This window comes from Callionymus lyra, chromosome 10 (genome assembly GCF_982586985.1).
Source record: "Callionymus lyra chromosome 10, fCalLyr1.hap1.1, whole genome shotgun sequence".
Classification (NCBI taxonomy): domain Eukaryota; kingdom Metazoa; phylum Chordata; class Actinopteri; order Syngnathiformes; family Callionymidae; genus Callionymus; species Callionymus lyra.
In genome coordinates this window covers 19,607,912-19,623,646 of record NC_141827.1, presented here as the reverse complement: position 1 = coordinate 19,623,646, position 15,735 = coordinate 19,607,912, and the positions used below count along the sequence as shown (strand labels likewise).

Sequence of the window (15,735 nt, the reverse complement as noted above, 5' to 3'; positions counted from 1 at the left end):
AACATACAACTATACTGATACTGCTATCACCACTTTTAAAAAATATTATTAGACTTTACTGTTACTTCAAAGCATGCTTAACATGTACAAGATTAAGAGAAATCTATAAAAACAAATCAATTTTATTAGAAGAATATTTAGCACTTAGTTTGCGAGGGAAAATACCATATTTACAATGGCAGCAAAAACGAGCGCTTAATATTTTACTTCCTTGCAGAATTTATTACAGACCACATGACACTTGATGAAGTTGTTTCTGATTTAATTTGTTTTGAAACTAAAATATGTCCAAACTTCAAGTGCTGGATTCTCTCGTCCTCAGTCATTGCCAGGATCACACTGCATTTCGTTGTTCCTTCGGCTGCGGAGAACATAACGACTGCTGCCATCCAGCCACCGGAAGTTAAATTGCAACACAAAAATGAACAAACTCTGTGTTTGCCACAAGGCCTCATGTTGGGGCACAGAGAGGAAAACTTCAAACAGACTCCAGAGGTCACTTTGCAATTTATTTTTGATAAATCTCTTAGATTCCTACATCTATACAGAACATAATTTGGTGTAAACAACAGAAGAGATCACAGGCTATACTGAAGGATGGATCTTACAGTGTGCACATCAACCCCTCGAAAATCACCTGCCGTTGTTGACAAGTCCAGACTGGAGGCTTCGGATCTACCCGTGTCATAAACATTTCATAATATTAAGGCGTCAAGATGAGTGTGCAGAGCTTCTACTCTAGAGCGTGATAGAGAATAAATAACACAGGAAACAAACAGATGGATGGACATTTATACACACACCTGAATAGACACAAGCTGACAGTTCATCATTTGGCAGTGGTTGTTGGAGTGTCGGGCGAGCGAAGCTTCGCGAAGCCTCGTCCATCTGTTCAATGAGTGAACAGTTGACGCAAACTTCCTTTGTTGATGTTGGTCTTTTCACTAATCAGCCCCACGAGAACACAAACCAAAACAGGTTTTATACTATATATGCTCATATATATCATCTTCATAAACTATGAGGATCCTTAGAAAAATATTTCATTTAATGCAGCATAAGTTTAATACAAAACAAACAGCTTAATCAGTTGTTTGTATGTTTTGCTACGTCACTTCTGGAGGTCAGATTGACTCGCTCTTTAACTTTGTCGTCGCATATCTCTCCATATATTTCACATACACAGCTTTGTTGACACCCTGAGATTACCGTCAACTTCTAAATAGCAGGACGATTCGACCCAGTCGGTGCTGAGACTTTTTCCAGTTGTTATTGTTGTTGTTGTCGTTGGGTTGTTAAAGTAAATCTACCGAAAGCGTTTACAATCATTGTCTCTATATAATGACGTCATCACTAATATTAGCATGCTTAGACAGGCAGTGATACCACTTACATGGTGGAAATAGCAGGGGGGCGCCTCAACAAGACTCACAAATTAACACCATTAAAGGAATTTTCCGATGAAGAGATAGATGCAGCACTTTTTTTGAGAAGCAAATAAAGGATTTGGGAGAGCAACTAGATCATCTGTTCTTCACGTTTCCACTGCCTCCGCTCTTCAGTTCTGGTCCTCGTCGATCATCTGGAAGAGGGCCTGCAGCAGGCGGTCGTCTCTGTGCCGGTAGGGTTTGTTGTAGAAGCCGTCGCTATAGTCACTGTAGACGCTGTCGTCGGGCTGCCGGTACTTGTTGATCATGTCTAGAGCCTGGTAGAGCTTCTGAGGGGGGAGACGAGTCGCCGGAGGGGAGAAGCTTCTGCTGGGCTGCAGGTTCTTGGAGGAGGGGGAGAACCTGGAGGAGCTCGGGGCCTGCTGGAGGACAGGTGTCTGCCTGTTGAATGCTGTTTGGAGGAGTCTCAATAAGGCTTGAGTGGGGGAGTCCTGGGGCTCTTTTTCAGGACCTGAGGGCCTCTGGTTTTGTGAAGACCTCTGACTTACTTGGGCCTCGGTTGGCTCCTGCGAAGAACCAAAGACAAATGATTAAAAATAATAATAATGATAATACATTTTATTTATATTGCACTTTTCGTCAAACAAGGCCTCAAAGTGCTAATAAGGCCTAAAAGTGCATTCTTATGCAAATACATGAATAGCTTTGACATGGAAGAGTATGGCCGGACCAAGCATTACTCAATAGATAGGATGAATCTCTGAACGTCTACAATCCGAACAAATCACATGTTTGTTGAAGGATGAATCTAAAAAAATGAAGGAATATGGAGTCCCTCAGAAAGTGATTTAATTGATTAACATTCAGCATTTATTTTGTACTGTGACAAAAATATCATATTAACACTGGCAGCAATGAGTAATAATTAGGAACTACATTCACTTAACAATATACACTTCCATCATTGCACATTTCTTTTTTATTAACAATATATTGTTTTTATCTTTTTGTTTTTCTGTTGTGTTAAAAAAAAGGACAGGCTAAATGTCATATTAAATAGTTATTATTATTTAAAAATATATATATATATATATATATATACATATTGTATTATAATATTACTTGTGGTTTATTTGCCTTATGCTTTACAAATAACCATTACCTACTTACTTATTTCCGCTTATGATGGGCATGTTGGACATAAATATAATTATGTAATAGAATTTAAAAAATGTTTATTAAAATACAAAATAAAAAAAGTTTAACAAAGTCCAATAACATGTTCAACTTCTTTTCATAATTTCAGGAAATCAATGTAACGACATCTACACTATTTTGTAACTTTTATTTTTAGTCAGTTTTTCCATTATATTAAGCCCAATTTTTATCCCCCTTCTGTCAGAAATATCAAATCATATAATGATTAGGAATTATTGATTAAGGAATTTATTTGGCTAAAACTATCATTAGGATTTTACTCTTAAAAACACCTGGACTCGTTCTTTTACATTTGGAAAAAACATTGATGCTATTCACTGTGATTTTTTTCAAACATTCATTTGTAACTTAAGCTTTTGGTTATAATTTCCTTCTCACCTCCATCATGTCCATGTGTTCGACTCCACGCCTGTCGTTCTGCACCGCGTTGTATGGGACATACACCCGTTGCTTCTTCATGTGTGCAGGCTTCTCAGATGTTCCGTGTAAGATCAGCTTCCAGTTTAGAATCCGACCCTGGTTCTCCATGCGTCCTGACTGATGATCGAAGATGGCCAGATGTTAATTTCATAACGTAAAAACAACTGAATTATGGAACTCACTGTGTCTGTGATTTTCAGCGTCCATGCTCCAGCTGGATCTTCGCCCCACGTGTGCACCGACATAAAGTCCCAGTTCCTGAATCCATTGGAAGACGTGTCTCTCTCTCGCTCGGCGAGCAGCACAGTGGTGGTGCCTGCAGAAGAAGGAACCATTTAGGAATATATATATTTTTTAATTCTCAGTTTTCTTTGATTCTAACCGGCAGGGGAAGTCAGTGTGATGTGCAGGTCGCCTCTCCTGGTGTACTCGATACTGGCCTCCACTTGCACGTGCTCTAAAGAGTGGACTGCGTTTTCCTGTCCTGCACATGCTCGGGTTGGAATCTCTATGGTGATCTCCCCTGCTGCCTTCAGCTCCCTGGAGAGGAATTAAAATAGCAAGAGATGATGCAAACAAACAAATTGCAATCACAAAACCGATCTGCTCTGTTAAACTCTTTTATCCCCAAGGCTTTATGACCAGTTCCTAGATTTACTAAACAACCACTTACCCGCAAATATTTCTGCAATTACAAAGACAATGTTTCCTTAACGGAAATGGGTTCAAGCAGCACGTGGCTATTCATGATAGTAGATGTTGAAAAAGGTTTTTTTCCTGACAGTAATGTAAAATTCATGTTTAAAACGGATTGGTTGGAATACTTGCTTGATTAAAAGGTCAACAGTACAAATTGTAGTCGTATAGTACAGAGCAACTACCTACACTCTTTTTATCTTTATCATTTTTTTAAGATTGTAATCAAATGGATTTCAGAAGAGGGATGTGGACTGTTGGGCATCAACAAAAATGTGGTTACAAATCCTCCAGATTAGACAGAGATGTGTGAAGGTAATATTACGTCACATCACGGCTCCTAATCCCAAGGAAAACTGGGAAATGATAATGAACTATCCAGGTTTGTGGATTTATAAAACAACATTTTTTTTTCTTCTTTAGCAATAAACAGGTTTTAGCAATTTCTATGAATGAGGAGATTTGACAAAATCCCGGAGCACAAGCAGCCAGATTATAAGAACAGTTTGACTGGAAGCCCAGTGAATCTTAAGACGACATCGAGGAGCAGATGCATCTTAAAAATAATCCAGATGTTAATCTTTTTTGAAATGGTAAGGCGATTGTCAGCAAGCCACACATTAGAGGCGGAGGAAGAACATGCGTGAAGCACCTACGAGTTGTCAACAGATGGCGCTCTGATCCTCATAATACTCCACAAATCTTGGGACTGTTAATGGCCGAAAATAGGAAGGGACAAATTAAGAATGAAATAAAGCTTTAAAGTTTATTTTATTTTATAATATTTCATTTATTTTATTTTATTTTTTATATTCTAAAGAAAAAGCATATTTCATAAAATGTAAAATAAATAGCAATGCAAAAAAAGTGTTATGATGCTTTAAAATAAATTGTGTAATATTTTATTCATTGTATATATTTTTTTATGATATAAAAGCACTACGAAAAATATAAAAAACATATATCCATAAAAAAGAAGACAAAGAAAAGGAAGAAAAGAGGGGGAATAAGGTTTCCATTAATTTTAAGTAATATGTAGAGTTGAACTAATAATGAGGTTATTAGATAGCCAGTATCATCTAAACCTCTTGTGGGCGACAAAATTTGAGCACTTTGCCGGGGTCTCGATTAATCATAAAAAATAAAGCCATATAAGATTTGGGGATGGTGGACGGGGAGATCTAACTCACACGTACCTCGGCTGGAATGAGTCATCCCTGACGATGCACTGCGTCTTCTCAGGCACGTGTTGCCAGGTAGCCGGGTCAGCCAGGTCGACCAGAGCTTTAGCGTTAAGGAGGCCAAATCCGAAGCGACTGTTGACCATCAGTCCTGCACCGTTCCTCTTCCAGCCCGGATTATTAGCCAGAGGGTCGTACTCTGACGTCCAGACCACGATGTGCTGCAGGTCTCTCCAGGTGAGGTCTGGACTGAGAGGAGGAGGCAGAAGTTATTTATGAATCTTGGGAAAAAAGAAAAGAAAAAGAAACTTGATATTTACTTTTGTTCAAGAGCTAGTGCGAATATCCCAGCAGCCAGCGGGGCGGAGGCCGACGTCCCGGTGTGAGTCTGTGTGCACTCATTATGCAGATCGGCACTCGTCTGAAAGTAGATACATCTTGTGAATCTTGAAACTTTCATCTCAGTGTTCACAACTCATGACTTACGATCCTCTGGTCGGTGTAGTCTCCGCTGCTGTAGGCTGTGGCCAGCGTGGACGAGCACTTTTCTGCGTACCACGGGGACAGACCCTGCTGGGAGGCGCTGCTTATCGAGATGGTGTAGATGCTGTCTGTGTAGCCGTCACAGTCGCAGTTGTCCCCCTGGCGCCCACCGTTGCCTGACGCCCATACAAAGATAGAGCCTTTTCCCCCTCGGCCCTACAAGACACAAGTAGTGTGAGATTAGTAGAGAAAAAACTACCAATGTGACCGCTGGTGTCAATGTCATAGACCCTAGCTAGCCAGGTCATTTACCTTCTGGATTCCATACTCAAAGGCTTTCTGGGCCAGTCGTCCTGGACCCTCAACGGTCTTCCCGTCATCATTGGGCCCCCAACTGGCGCTGTATATATCTACATGGTCTGGGTTGAATCCAATTGAGCTGGCCTCGATCGCGTCGGTCACGATACCATCCAGCATCCGAATACCTGAGAGATAAACAATAATAATGATGAATGAATAAGACATCCGAGGAAAAAGAGTGGGATTATTAAGAATAATAGACAAAGAAGATGGGAGGTGAAGAAGAGGGTGTAGGCAGGGTGGAAACAAGTGTGACATCTAAGCAGCAGAAAGAGTGAAAGATAAGCTTTACATGATATTAGTGGTTAAAAATATATTTGATTTATGTTTGCAGAGTGTGGAAGGACATCTTTAGACAAGAGACATTGTTTGACTGAGAATTTTGGAGATGAAAAATATGAGTAGAACCGATGATGTTCAATGATGAATGAGGCAATCAAGAGGATAATATTGAAAAAGGAAGATGAGTGAGAGAGAAGATGGAGAATGCTGTGACAGCAAGAATGACCAAAGATGCAATAAAAAATATATTGTAGGCATATATATTATGACACATTTAACAGTTTCAGCATTTTCTAAAATCACATAAGTGACACCAAGATGAGGATAAATATGCACTAATAACATACTGACAACATCAATTATAAAATATACAAATATACAACCTGAGGATCTATTTTGTATTTTCAGAACATCAATATTATAAAAGATCAACTTACCTCCAACCTTAGAGTTGAAGGCCACACCAACTCCACATTTATTATTGTCTGCCTGCATCGCGATCTCACCAGCACACCGGGTCCCATGCCTATGAGCAAACAGAAGTTAGAAATAAAAATAAGGCTAAATTGTATTTGTCTTGTTTGATTGAAAAAGTGGAAAAATCTCTCAGGGAACACAGCCGGCATTTATTTTACTGCCACAAATGTTTTTGGTTTGTTTTCATCAGTTAATAAAACTCTCTTTCATTCCTTCTGGAATTGTGAAACATGTTTTGTTTTACTCTGCAACATCATTCTGTATTAGTTTAGAAGCCGAGTCGTCCCAGTCCTTGTATTAACACGTCGTGTTCTTGTAAGGTTTCTGATCTTTATAATACCATACATTTTTTAGCATTTGAAATTATATATTTTTTTAGCATTAGCAATGAGCTCAATGTGAACGGAGGTGGCAGCAGTGCTCTGGATCATGCTCTCTCAACACAGTTGGAGAAAGGGAGAAAGCTGTCTCCGCAGAGGGAGGTGAATAATTCAAAAGATTTGGAAATTCGGAACGCCACTGTCCATTAGCTTTGGGAGTTTATTTTGCCACAAGACAAATGCAGACGACCACAACCCAGATGTTGGTGTGCCATCGTTGGCGTTATTGCGAAATAAATGTTGTTTGGATTCAAACTTCCTGCTCTTTCCAGTCAACTCACTTGTTTTCGTTGGTGGAGTCATATCTGGGAAACGGATCGGGGTCATTGTCGTTGAAGTCGAAGCTTGCTGCAGCGTCCTGTAAGACACAAGATTGCAAACATGTTAATGTGATATAACCATCTACATATCATCCGTCAGACTTTAATACCAGTGTTCCAGGATCAAAGAGGACGTGTATTTTGCTTAATTACGGCTCCCTGGCTAAACTGTGTTTACTTCATTACAGAGAGAGTCGTTTCAGCAGCTCTGTTGTCACACAGAATTTCATTCCTTCCCACTGTAAGTGGCGCTCTTCTATCTTCTATCTTCTATCTTCTATCTTCTATCTTCTATCTTCTATCTTCTATCTTCTATCTTCTATCTTCTATCTTCTATCTTCTATCTTCTATCTTCTATCTTCTATCTTCTATCTTCTATCTTCTATCTTCTATCTTCTATCTTCCATCTGAGAGCAGCGGCTTTAAAACCACAGTTTCTGCCCCGGCATCATCCACACTCATTAGGGCAAAGAGCTGAGATGAATCATTTAAAAGGAAGCTGCCGAATGTATTTATTAGACTCGAGGCTACTTGTAAGGTGTCGCCAGTGGCGTTGCTATGGCAACAGCAGGCCCAGACGACAGGGCTGTCTCCATGGAAACCATGTCTTACGTAGTTAGAGTAGATGTCGGTGTGGTTCCATTCCAGCCCGTCGTCCAGGACCGTGATGACCACCCCTTTTCCCGTGATGCCTTTCTGCCACACCGGGATCACATGCAGGTCCAGCTTGGGCAGTGAGGACGACGTCCGAGTGTCTTGCTAGAAAAAAAACAAAAGAAACAATTATGGGAGGACTTAGTCAAAGCAGCCTCTTTAAGTGCTGGAAAGGTTAGTCAGATCAGAGTCTTTCAGCTTCACTTCTGCTGACCTTTTCTGGTGGATTGTCTCGAGTGTGAGGCCACTTTATTTTTTTTGTGCTTCTTCGGTCAGTGGTCGTGGAATCTCTCTGTGGCGGGTGAGCGTGAGAGCCAGTAAAAGTCAACAGAGATGGATGCAGAGTGATCAGATGTTTGCCTGCCTGGGCGTGATTCATGACCACAACCGTCTCTTACTCTTTCGCTCTTTTGCGCATTATGCACAAACACTGCAGAACACCAAGATGTGACTCATCCATCTGATGTATATCCTCTCTCTCTCTCTCTGTGCCTTGCTTTTCCAATATTTATTTTTTTCAAACACTCCTTCCATCATTTGAAGCTGACAGAGAACAGAACTGCGGATATGTAGCAGATTATCAAACCGAAGAAAAACGGATGTAATCATACATTTTAAGGGGGTTTATTAACAGAGTCAATTAACACCCTGGATTCACACTCCTTTGTCTTCTTATAGACGTGGTGAATTTCAAGTTACCAGTATGACTCATAGCCCGTTTCAATTATCAGTCATTGCATCTCTCGGTTCCTGCCTCTCGTCTCATCGCACGACTCCAGCGTATGCAAGGCGAACACAGTATACCTACATTTTCACATAACAACCACAGAAAAACGGGAGAAAATTGTAGCAATTTGTCGTAATTGTTTACCTCCAGTGACGCACCCTTTTGGAACAATAACACAACATCAAGCTGCTGACGACAATGTAAAGCAGCTCCATTCCGATGACACAAGAATTATTAATCTCTATTTGATATTCTACACATCCAACATTCCCTTGTTTTGAAATCTGCATTTGTTGACCACAATAACAGGCCCCCATAATCATGATTTAGCACCTTAGCATTAATATATCACCAGTCTTCATCAGTTTTTTTTACATTAATGAAGTTGTCATTATAGTAGCATTTGACCTTCACAACCCTGACCTTATTCACCTGCACTAGTGTCAAGAGTAATACAAGCAATAAAAAGCAGAACACAATTACTTTTAAGTACTTTATACACATGCATACGGATGCTAAAATTAAGATAAATCAGCTAAGGTGATGAGTTCACTGAGAGGGAGCAAGACAAATTGAGTTGTGTTGGAAAATAAGTTTGCAGCTTATGTGTGTTTTTGAAGGTTTATTGAGCTGGAAAGTGATTTTACTTTTGCAAAAAAACAAGTTAGTCGGTGCTTATTTTACTCTATGACCATGACTCTTGTTTAAAAAAGGGCATTAAGAGATATCAATTTCAGTTTTAGTAAAGGAACGGTTTAAGTTTGACCACACCTGCTTAAATACCTGAATATTAGCATGATAAAGATGTAGGTAAATAGATAAATATGGACAATACTCATTTTAATCTGGGGAAAAGAGTTGTGTTAAGTGTTGTGTTAAAATTCTACAGCCATAAAATAAGAAGACAGTCTGGAAATAATGTATCTGTTTTCACGTGCTGAAAACCTGTTGTTCTGTGCTACAAATAAAAATCCCATTCTGGGTCTTAATTCGCTGCACTCGTCCATCCTGCTGGATTATATTCTCTCCATCCCTCTCACTGCAGACCAACAGCTTCCCCAATTAAGCAAATGGTTCTTTTGGACACAGCTGTCCATTGTCTCATCTGCATTTCCGGAGGAATTTTTAAGAATTTAAATGCGTTTGATTTTCAAATATTTCCACTGATCTTAATTAAACGTGTGATTTTTTTCCCCTTGTGATCTTTTTGTCTGCCTCCATTATTCTCCGAAAAAAAACATGGGACGTTATTTTCTCCTCTGTTCAACAAGCTGGAAAGTTGTTTGGTGACATTTCCTGGCAGGATTCCCATGATTCTCAGGATTATTAATGCTACTAGATCAGCGGCCAGGATGTAAGTCACTTTAAATGATGCCTTGGTTGATGCTATCTGCCTGTTCCTCTTAAGCAAAACAAATGATAGAAAAGAACAATGCCAATGTTTCATTTTAGTTATAGGCAATTTTGATTGGTTAAACATTTTGACAATTGTTGTATCTAAAACTTCCAGTAGTCTGTAACACCCCTGCACTTAAATATAGTTGTATCAAAATACATGCACATATTTAAACATGACCATGTGTGAATAGGCCTGGGTATCAATGGAAATTCATCCACACTGGTACTGATACCGATGACAGTTCCTAAACAATACCTGTTTCAATACAGATTTTAGAATTCTAACCAAAGAATAACTACATTGTACAAATCTTGAGTATATGTTTTGAGCTTTGGTAAATTTCCACTCTAAGCTTTTTTATTGAAGTCGAAAACCAAACAAATAATTTCCAGTGCAAAAAAAACACTTGCTAGCGAATGACAATTCAATCTGATGTTAGGAACCTTTGTCATTTATCAGTTTTATTCCATATAATACAGAAATTATGAAGTTTAAGACCCGCGTGGGTACTGTAACTTGGCACCGAATGACAAAGCATGTTTTGATACTCACCAAAGTTCAATACCCAGCCCTACATATGGAACATTAAATGATTTACTTTTCTTTTCAACTCTTCTGGTTATCGGCTTATATGTAAAATAAATGTAGATACTTTGCAAGTCTATGATCTAGCTGAGCTTTGGCGGGATTGTTTTTTGTGTGTGTCAATCCTGTGACTGTGATTTTGTACTTTGTGAATCTAACTTTTTTTTACATTTGCCATGTTTTGATTGAAGCTCAAGGCAAGAAAAAAGAATATTAATGCTAAAATATTAGAAGAATGTCGAGATTTTTTTTGGCCTGTTTGATTGTTTTTTTGTAGTCCGATGCTTCCCAAATCCCAAATCAGCTCTTTCCGCACAGTGATAAGCTCTGACTCTGTCCTGCTGTGATTCAGCTTTACAACATCTCACGGGAATACAGACCTTCTGCACACAACCGGCCATAAAAATGCTAAATAAACAACCAGAAAATGAAATATATCGCACACTGAAATATACTCAGACTGGGTTCTGATTTTACACTCACCAGGTACCACTGCTGGTTCCACATGGGGTCATCGAACAGCTTATCCACCGGGCAGTCCCTGCATCCTCCGAGGGATGCACGTTTGCTGCGACTTTTTTCATACTGTTGCTCTGCCCACAGCACCTGCACACAGAGTTAATGAATCACATGGATGCACCATCATGGTTACGATCCCCATTACAATTAGCCGAGCACTTACCCGATCGTCCTCCGAGAGTCGCCTGGTGATGTGCCCTGCGCTCCGCTTCATTCTGCTCGGATGTCTGCGGTGCTTGAATAAGAAATGGTCTTGCAGAGCCCCGATCTGATGCAACAGTGAAAAAGGAAGTTGAATTATTTCAAGACATAATGCAAACGATCAAAGTAATAGTGCACATTGATGACCTAGACTCATTAGCAATGTATCAAAACTGTACTGTATAAAAGTGAAAGAATATTTTGTGAGAAATGAATCAGCTAAACTGAGAAGATACTGACTGTTAATCATTTTTTCGCATTCAAGATGTTTACAAAAGGGAATTCATGTGTTCAATACAGTTTTGCTATTCATATTTAAATTGTTTTTCCATCATGTTGATATCTCTGTTATATAATAAAATATACTTTTCCATATATTTCTGTCTATTTAATCAATCATTTCATCAATAGTTTTTCTTCATGGTTTTAACTGAAATATTTAATTTGTGATATAATGCACTCAAGTTATTGATTATCTTACACTAACAGAAACTTTGAATTATGTCATTAAATCCACAAAAAATGATTTCCAACTTTTGTCAGGCTGTTTGCATGTAGCGTTTGTATGAAAAACAAGAAAACATATTAAATCATTTAATAATGTTTAATTTCCCTGTGTGAATGGTTGTCTATTTATAAGCCCCATGTGATGAAGAGGGATCCTGTCCAGGGTGTCCTCTGTCGCTCATACTACAATGCTTGCATTTACGGGTAAGGTGGATGATTTTTAATGTATATTACATTTAAATAATGATAACTTGTATAAAATAAAACACTATTTTATGTGGTTCCACGCACACGGTTTCAGGGCCAGAGGAGAGAAATCCTTCCAAGCTGTTGCTCCTAAGCTTTGGAACGATCTTCCTCACTCTTTGCGCTTGATGGATCTACTGACTCCTTCAAGAAACATCTTAAGACGTTTTTATTTGTTCAGGCTTTTCCTTGATTTTCTGGAACTCCTGTTGTGTTATCAGTTTTATCTTGATCTTTAAAGTATATACTTTATTGAATATTGTTTTGATTGTTAAAGCGCTTTGTGACCCTGGTCTGGAAAAGCGCTATACAAATAAAAATTACTTATTTACTTACTTACTTACTTATTAATCTGAATTATTTAAGCTTTTCAATTTATATACACGTTAAAAAAAAACAGGGTCTGTTTTAATGTATATTACATTTAAATGAACTATAACTTGTATAAAACAAAACGCTTTTAATCTGAATTATTTTAGCTTTTCAATTTATATACACATTTTAAAAAATGTGGGTCTATTTTTAATGAATATTACATTTAAATTAACTATAACTTGTATAAAACAAAATGATTGTATTCTGAATTATTTTAGCTTTTCAATTTATATACACATGTAAAAAAAACCGGGTCTGTTTTAAGGTAAGGTAAGGTAAGGTAAAACGTTATTGATCCCTCAGGAGGTCTCCTTCGGGAAATTGTTTTTTCCAATAGCCAATACATACAGCATTTTTTTTGTAAAAAATAAAAAATAAATCAAAATTATTTTAGCTTTTCAATTTATATAAACATTTTAAATAACAGGGTGTGTTACCATTTTTTCAGAATTATATAAAATACAGAACGACAGTAGATAAAAATCAGAATAAATATATGATAATACAGTGAACCGAGAATTAACAACAATAATAAAACAGCGTTGGTTCCGGCTAGCACAATATGCTAATGCTAATTCATCAAGTGATGGTTTCCATGGAGACACGACAGGTGATAAAAACGCGGGTTTTCATCATGTTTTTTTTAGTTTCAATAAATAAAAGTATATTTAGCTGCCGGAGTTTGTTGTTCTTCTGGGGACGCGCTGGTGAAACATACCTGTCGGACCAGCTGGTAGTCCAGCTCCCGGGCGATCGCCTCCGCAGCATCCATCCCGCCCGGGATCTCCACAGCCCACTCGTTCAGGTACTGGCGGTCCCCGGACAGGGAGCTCACAGAGCGGGGGAGCGCGCAGAGGAGCAGGGCGAAGACACCGCACATCACCGCGGGGCGACATCTCACTTCCATCTCAGATTTTTTTTTTTTTTTAAATCAATCACAGAAAACAAAAAAGAATTTTAAATAAGATGTTTCGCTTCTGTTGGTAAAATAAATAAAAGCTGTTTCTAGGAGTGATGGAGAATATTCCCTCCTTCCTTCCTGGTGATGGAGCAGCAGATGCAGGAGGTGATGCTGCTCGTCAATGAAATCGTCTCTTTCTCTCCCTCCACTCGTGTTTGTGTGTGAGTGTGTGTGTGTGTGTGTGTGTGTGTGTGTTTCTGTCCACGCGTCACGTTACGATCTCTGACGTCAGTCTGGCGTCTACCTTCGTGGTGATGTGAGTTGAGGGCCGTTGGGGAGATGAGACTAAAAATATCCTCACGGAGAAAGGAGGAGGGAGGAGGAGGAGGAGGGGGGTGGTAACTCAACAACCGAGCTTTATAGTCAAGACTTTATCCAGCATCCATCCTTCCTTTCTTCCTCCTCACATCTGGACCGAACCCACAACGATCAGTCTTCAAGTGACATTTGTTTGGATGTTGTTGTTGGTGGGAGACATGTGATCGATGATGGGTCTTCATCTTCATCTTCCTCAGTGAGTCACCAAGAGGAGGAAGATTCTTCAGCACCGCGGACAGATCCACGTTACCAGAGGGAGGAGCAACTTTCATCGTCATGACTTCAGTTTTCAATAAACGAGACGAGCTTTACACACATCTATTGAGCCTTTCTTGTCTCCTGGTTGTCTCCCCATAAAAACCTATAATCTACCAATAATCTACTGTCTGATTATTTTTCCTTTGTTTATTATTTTATGTTTCCTCCTAACTTTGATCTATTAATTGACTCCTTCCATACTTCCTTTTTATCCCTTCTTCCAAACACTGATAGTCCCAGCTCTTTACAATGTATATTTTCCCACTTTTATAATTCATTTTCCAACCATTCCATGGTTCTTTATTTTTACCTTTACTTACCCCATACTCCACATTTGTCAGTTCATCCAAGTCATGTTATGTGGCCCGCCAAATAGTTTTCTCAAATGAAGGTTCGTGTCGATATTGTGACCTGTAAAGATGCCAGTGTTTAAGATAAGATAAGGGACAGAGATTATTGATGTTTTTAATTGCTAAGAATAAGAGTAAAATGGATGCTGGAAGAGAAAACTATATCACAAAGAAGACTTTTGAAATAATTTGGCCCTTTGTGTGACTGACACCTCTGATCGATTCTTCCTTTTTTCTTTTGTTTCTTTATTGATTTCTCTCTCTTGGTTCATTCTCTTTTTTCATCCATCCTTTCCTTTAATGTACCCTCTGTCTGCTAATATGTTTGCCAATCCATTCTTTACCTCCTTTTTTCTGTACACTGTCCCATTTTCTACCTTTCTGTATTTCTGTTGTTGTTTTGTGATCTATGTATTCAACCTTTAAGTAGTTCTTCCTTCAGTTCCTTTCTATAATAGTTGAAATCCAATGTCATCCTTTCCTCAATGTTCTTTCTTTCTTTGACCTCAAACCCTATTTTTGTTGTTATTTCCTCTCTCTCTCTTTATTTAGTCCTTTCTCTTTGTTTGTAACATCATTTATTATCATAAAATTTCATTTTCATACCTACTTAAATAGAAAGAAATTAAACACTAAACACGGTGAAAAAAAACATTTTATTTCAGATTACAATGTGTAGTATTGAAATCATGACATAAAAAGGTATATGGATGAAATATCTGGTATACAAAATACTATTTAATGTTGAAGCCATCTGGTGTGAACTGGATGATACTCGGTATAACAATATATTGGAAATATTTACCATATATTGCTTAATTTATAGAATATGAATGCATTTATCATTATAATTTGAGAATGTCGTGTTCAACGGTAACAGAGAGACCTGTCTTAGTTCAACAAACGTGAAAGGAGGCTGAAAGCTCTGTAACTTGACTCATATTGACTGATAGCTTTAGTCATCTGCTCTTGAGCAAACACTCATGGGCTATTCCAGCTCTGTAATCCACTCTTACCTAGCAACAGCTTTCATCAAGACTTTCCTCGTAACAAACACACACACACGCGCACACGCACACACACACTAAGAAGCCACAATAATAAATAAAAGATAGCTGCGTGTCATGGTTATGAGTCAGACGATTACATCTTTGACATCCTTGTCATTTCCCGACCTCGTCTATCTCCATGTTGGCATTACGTGGGTGTGATTTCCAGGGCGTCAACAGCCTTCCTTATTATTGGACGGAAGACACACAATAAACAGTACACAAATCAAAGGCACACAGCAATTCTGACAGTGGAGGTCAGATGTCAGATTGTGTGTCGGCAACTAATTATTTTTCCAGCTCCAGAGAGGCATTGAAGGGAAGCCGAGGCTTTTAGCAGCGAGATGACGCAGGCGAAGCTGCAGGGAATGAGGAGCCGTC

General features: G+C 38.7%; 1 protein-coding gene across 1 annotated transcript; it reads right to left on the bottom strand.

The window, feature by feature from the left end:
• Window positions 1-488: 488 nt before the first annotated feature.
• On the bottom strand, window positions 489-13,502 carry pcsk1 (proprotein convertase subtilisin/kexin type 1). Its single transcript, XM_087800910.1, has 14 exons — window positions 13,137-13,502; window positions 11,253-11,357; window positions 11,054-11,176; window positions 7,818-7,964; window positions 7,167-7,243; window positions 6,466-6,554; window positions 5,699-5,871; window positions 5,390-5,602; window positions 5,224-5,324; window positions 4,919-5,152; window positions 3,409-3,566; window positions 3,209-3,342; window positions 2,985-3,143; window positions 489-1,954 (listed from the first exon to the last, which is right to left on the bottom strand). Exons 1-14 carry the CDS (start codon window positions 13,323-13,325, stop codon window positions 1,559-1,561), a joined length of 2,298 nt encoding a protein of 765 aa, XP_087657036.1. The 5' UTR covers window positions 13,326-13,502; the 3' UTR covers window positions 489-1,558.
• Window positions 13,503-15,735: the final 2,233 nt, after the last annotated feature.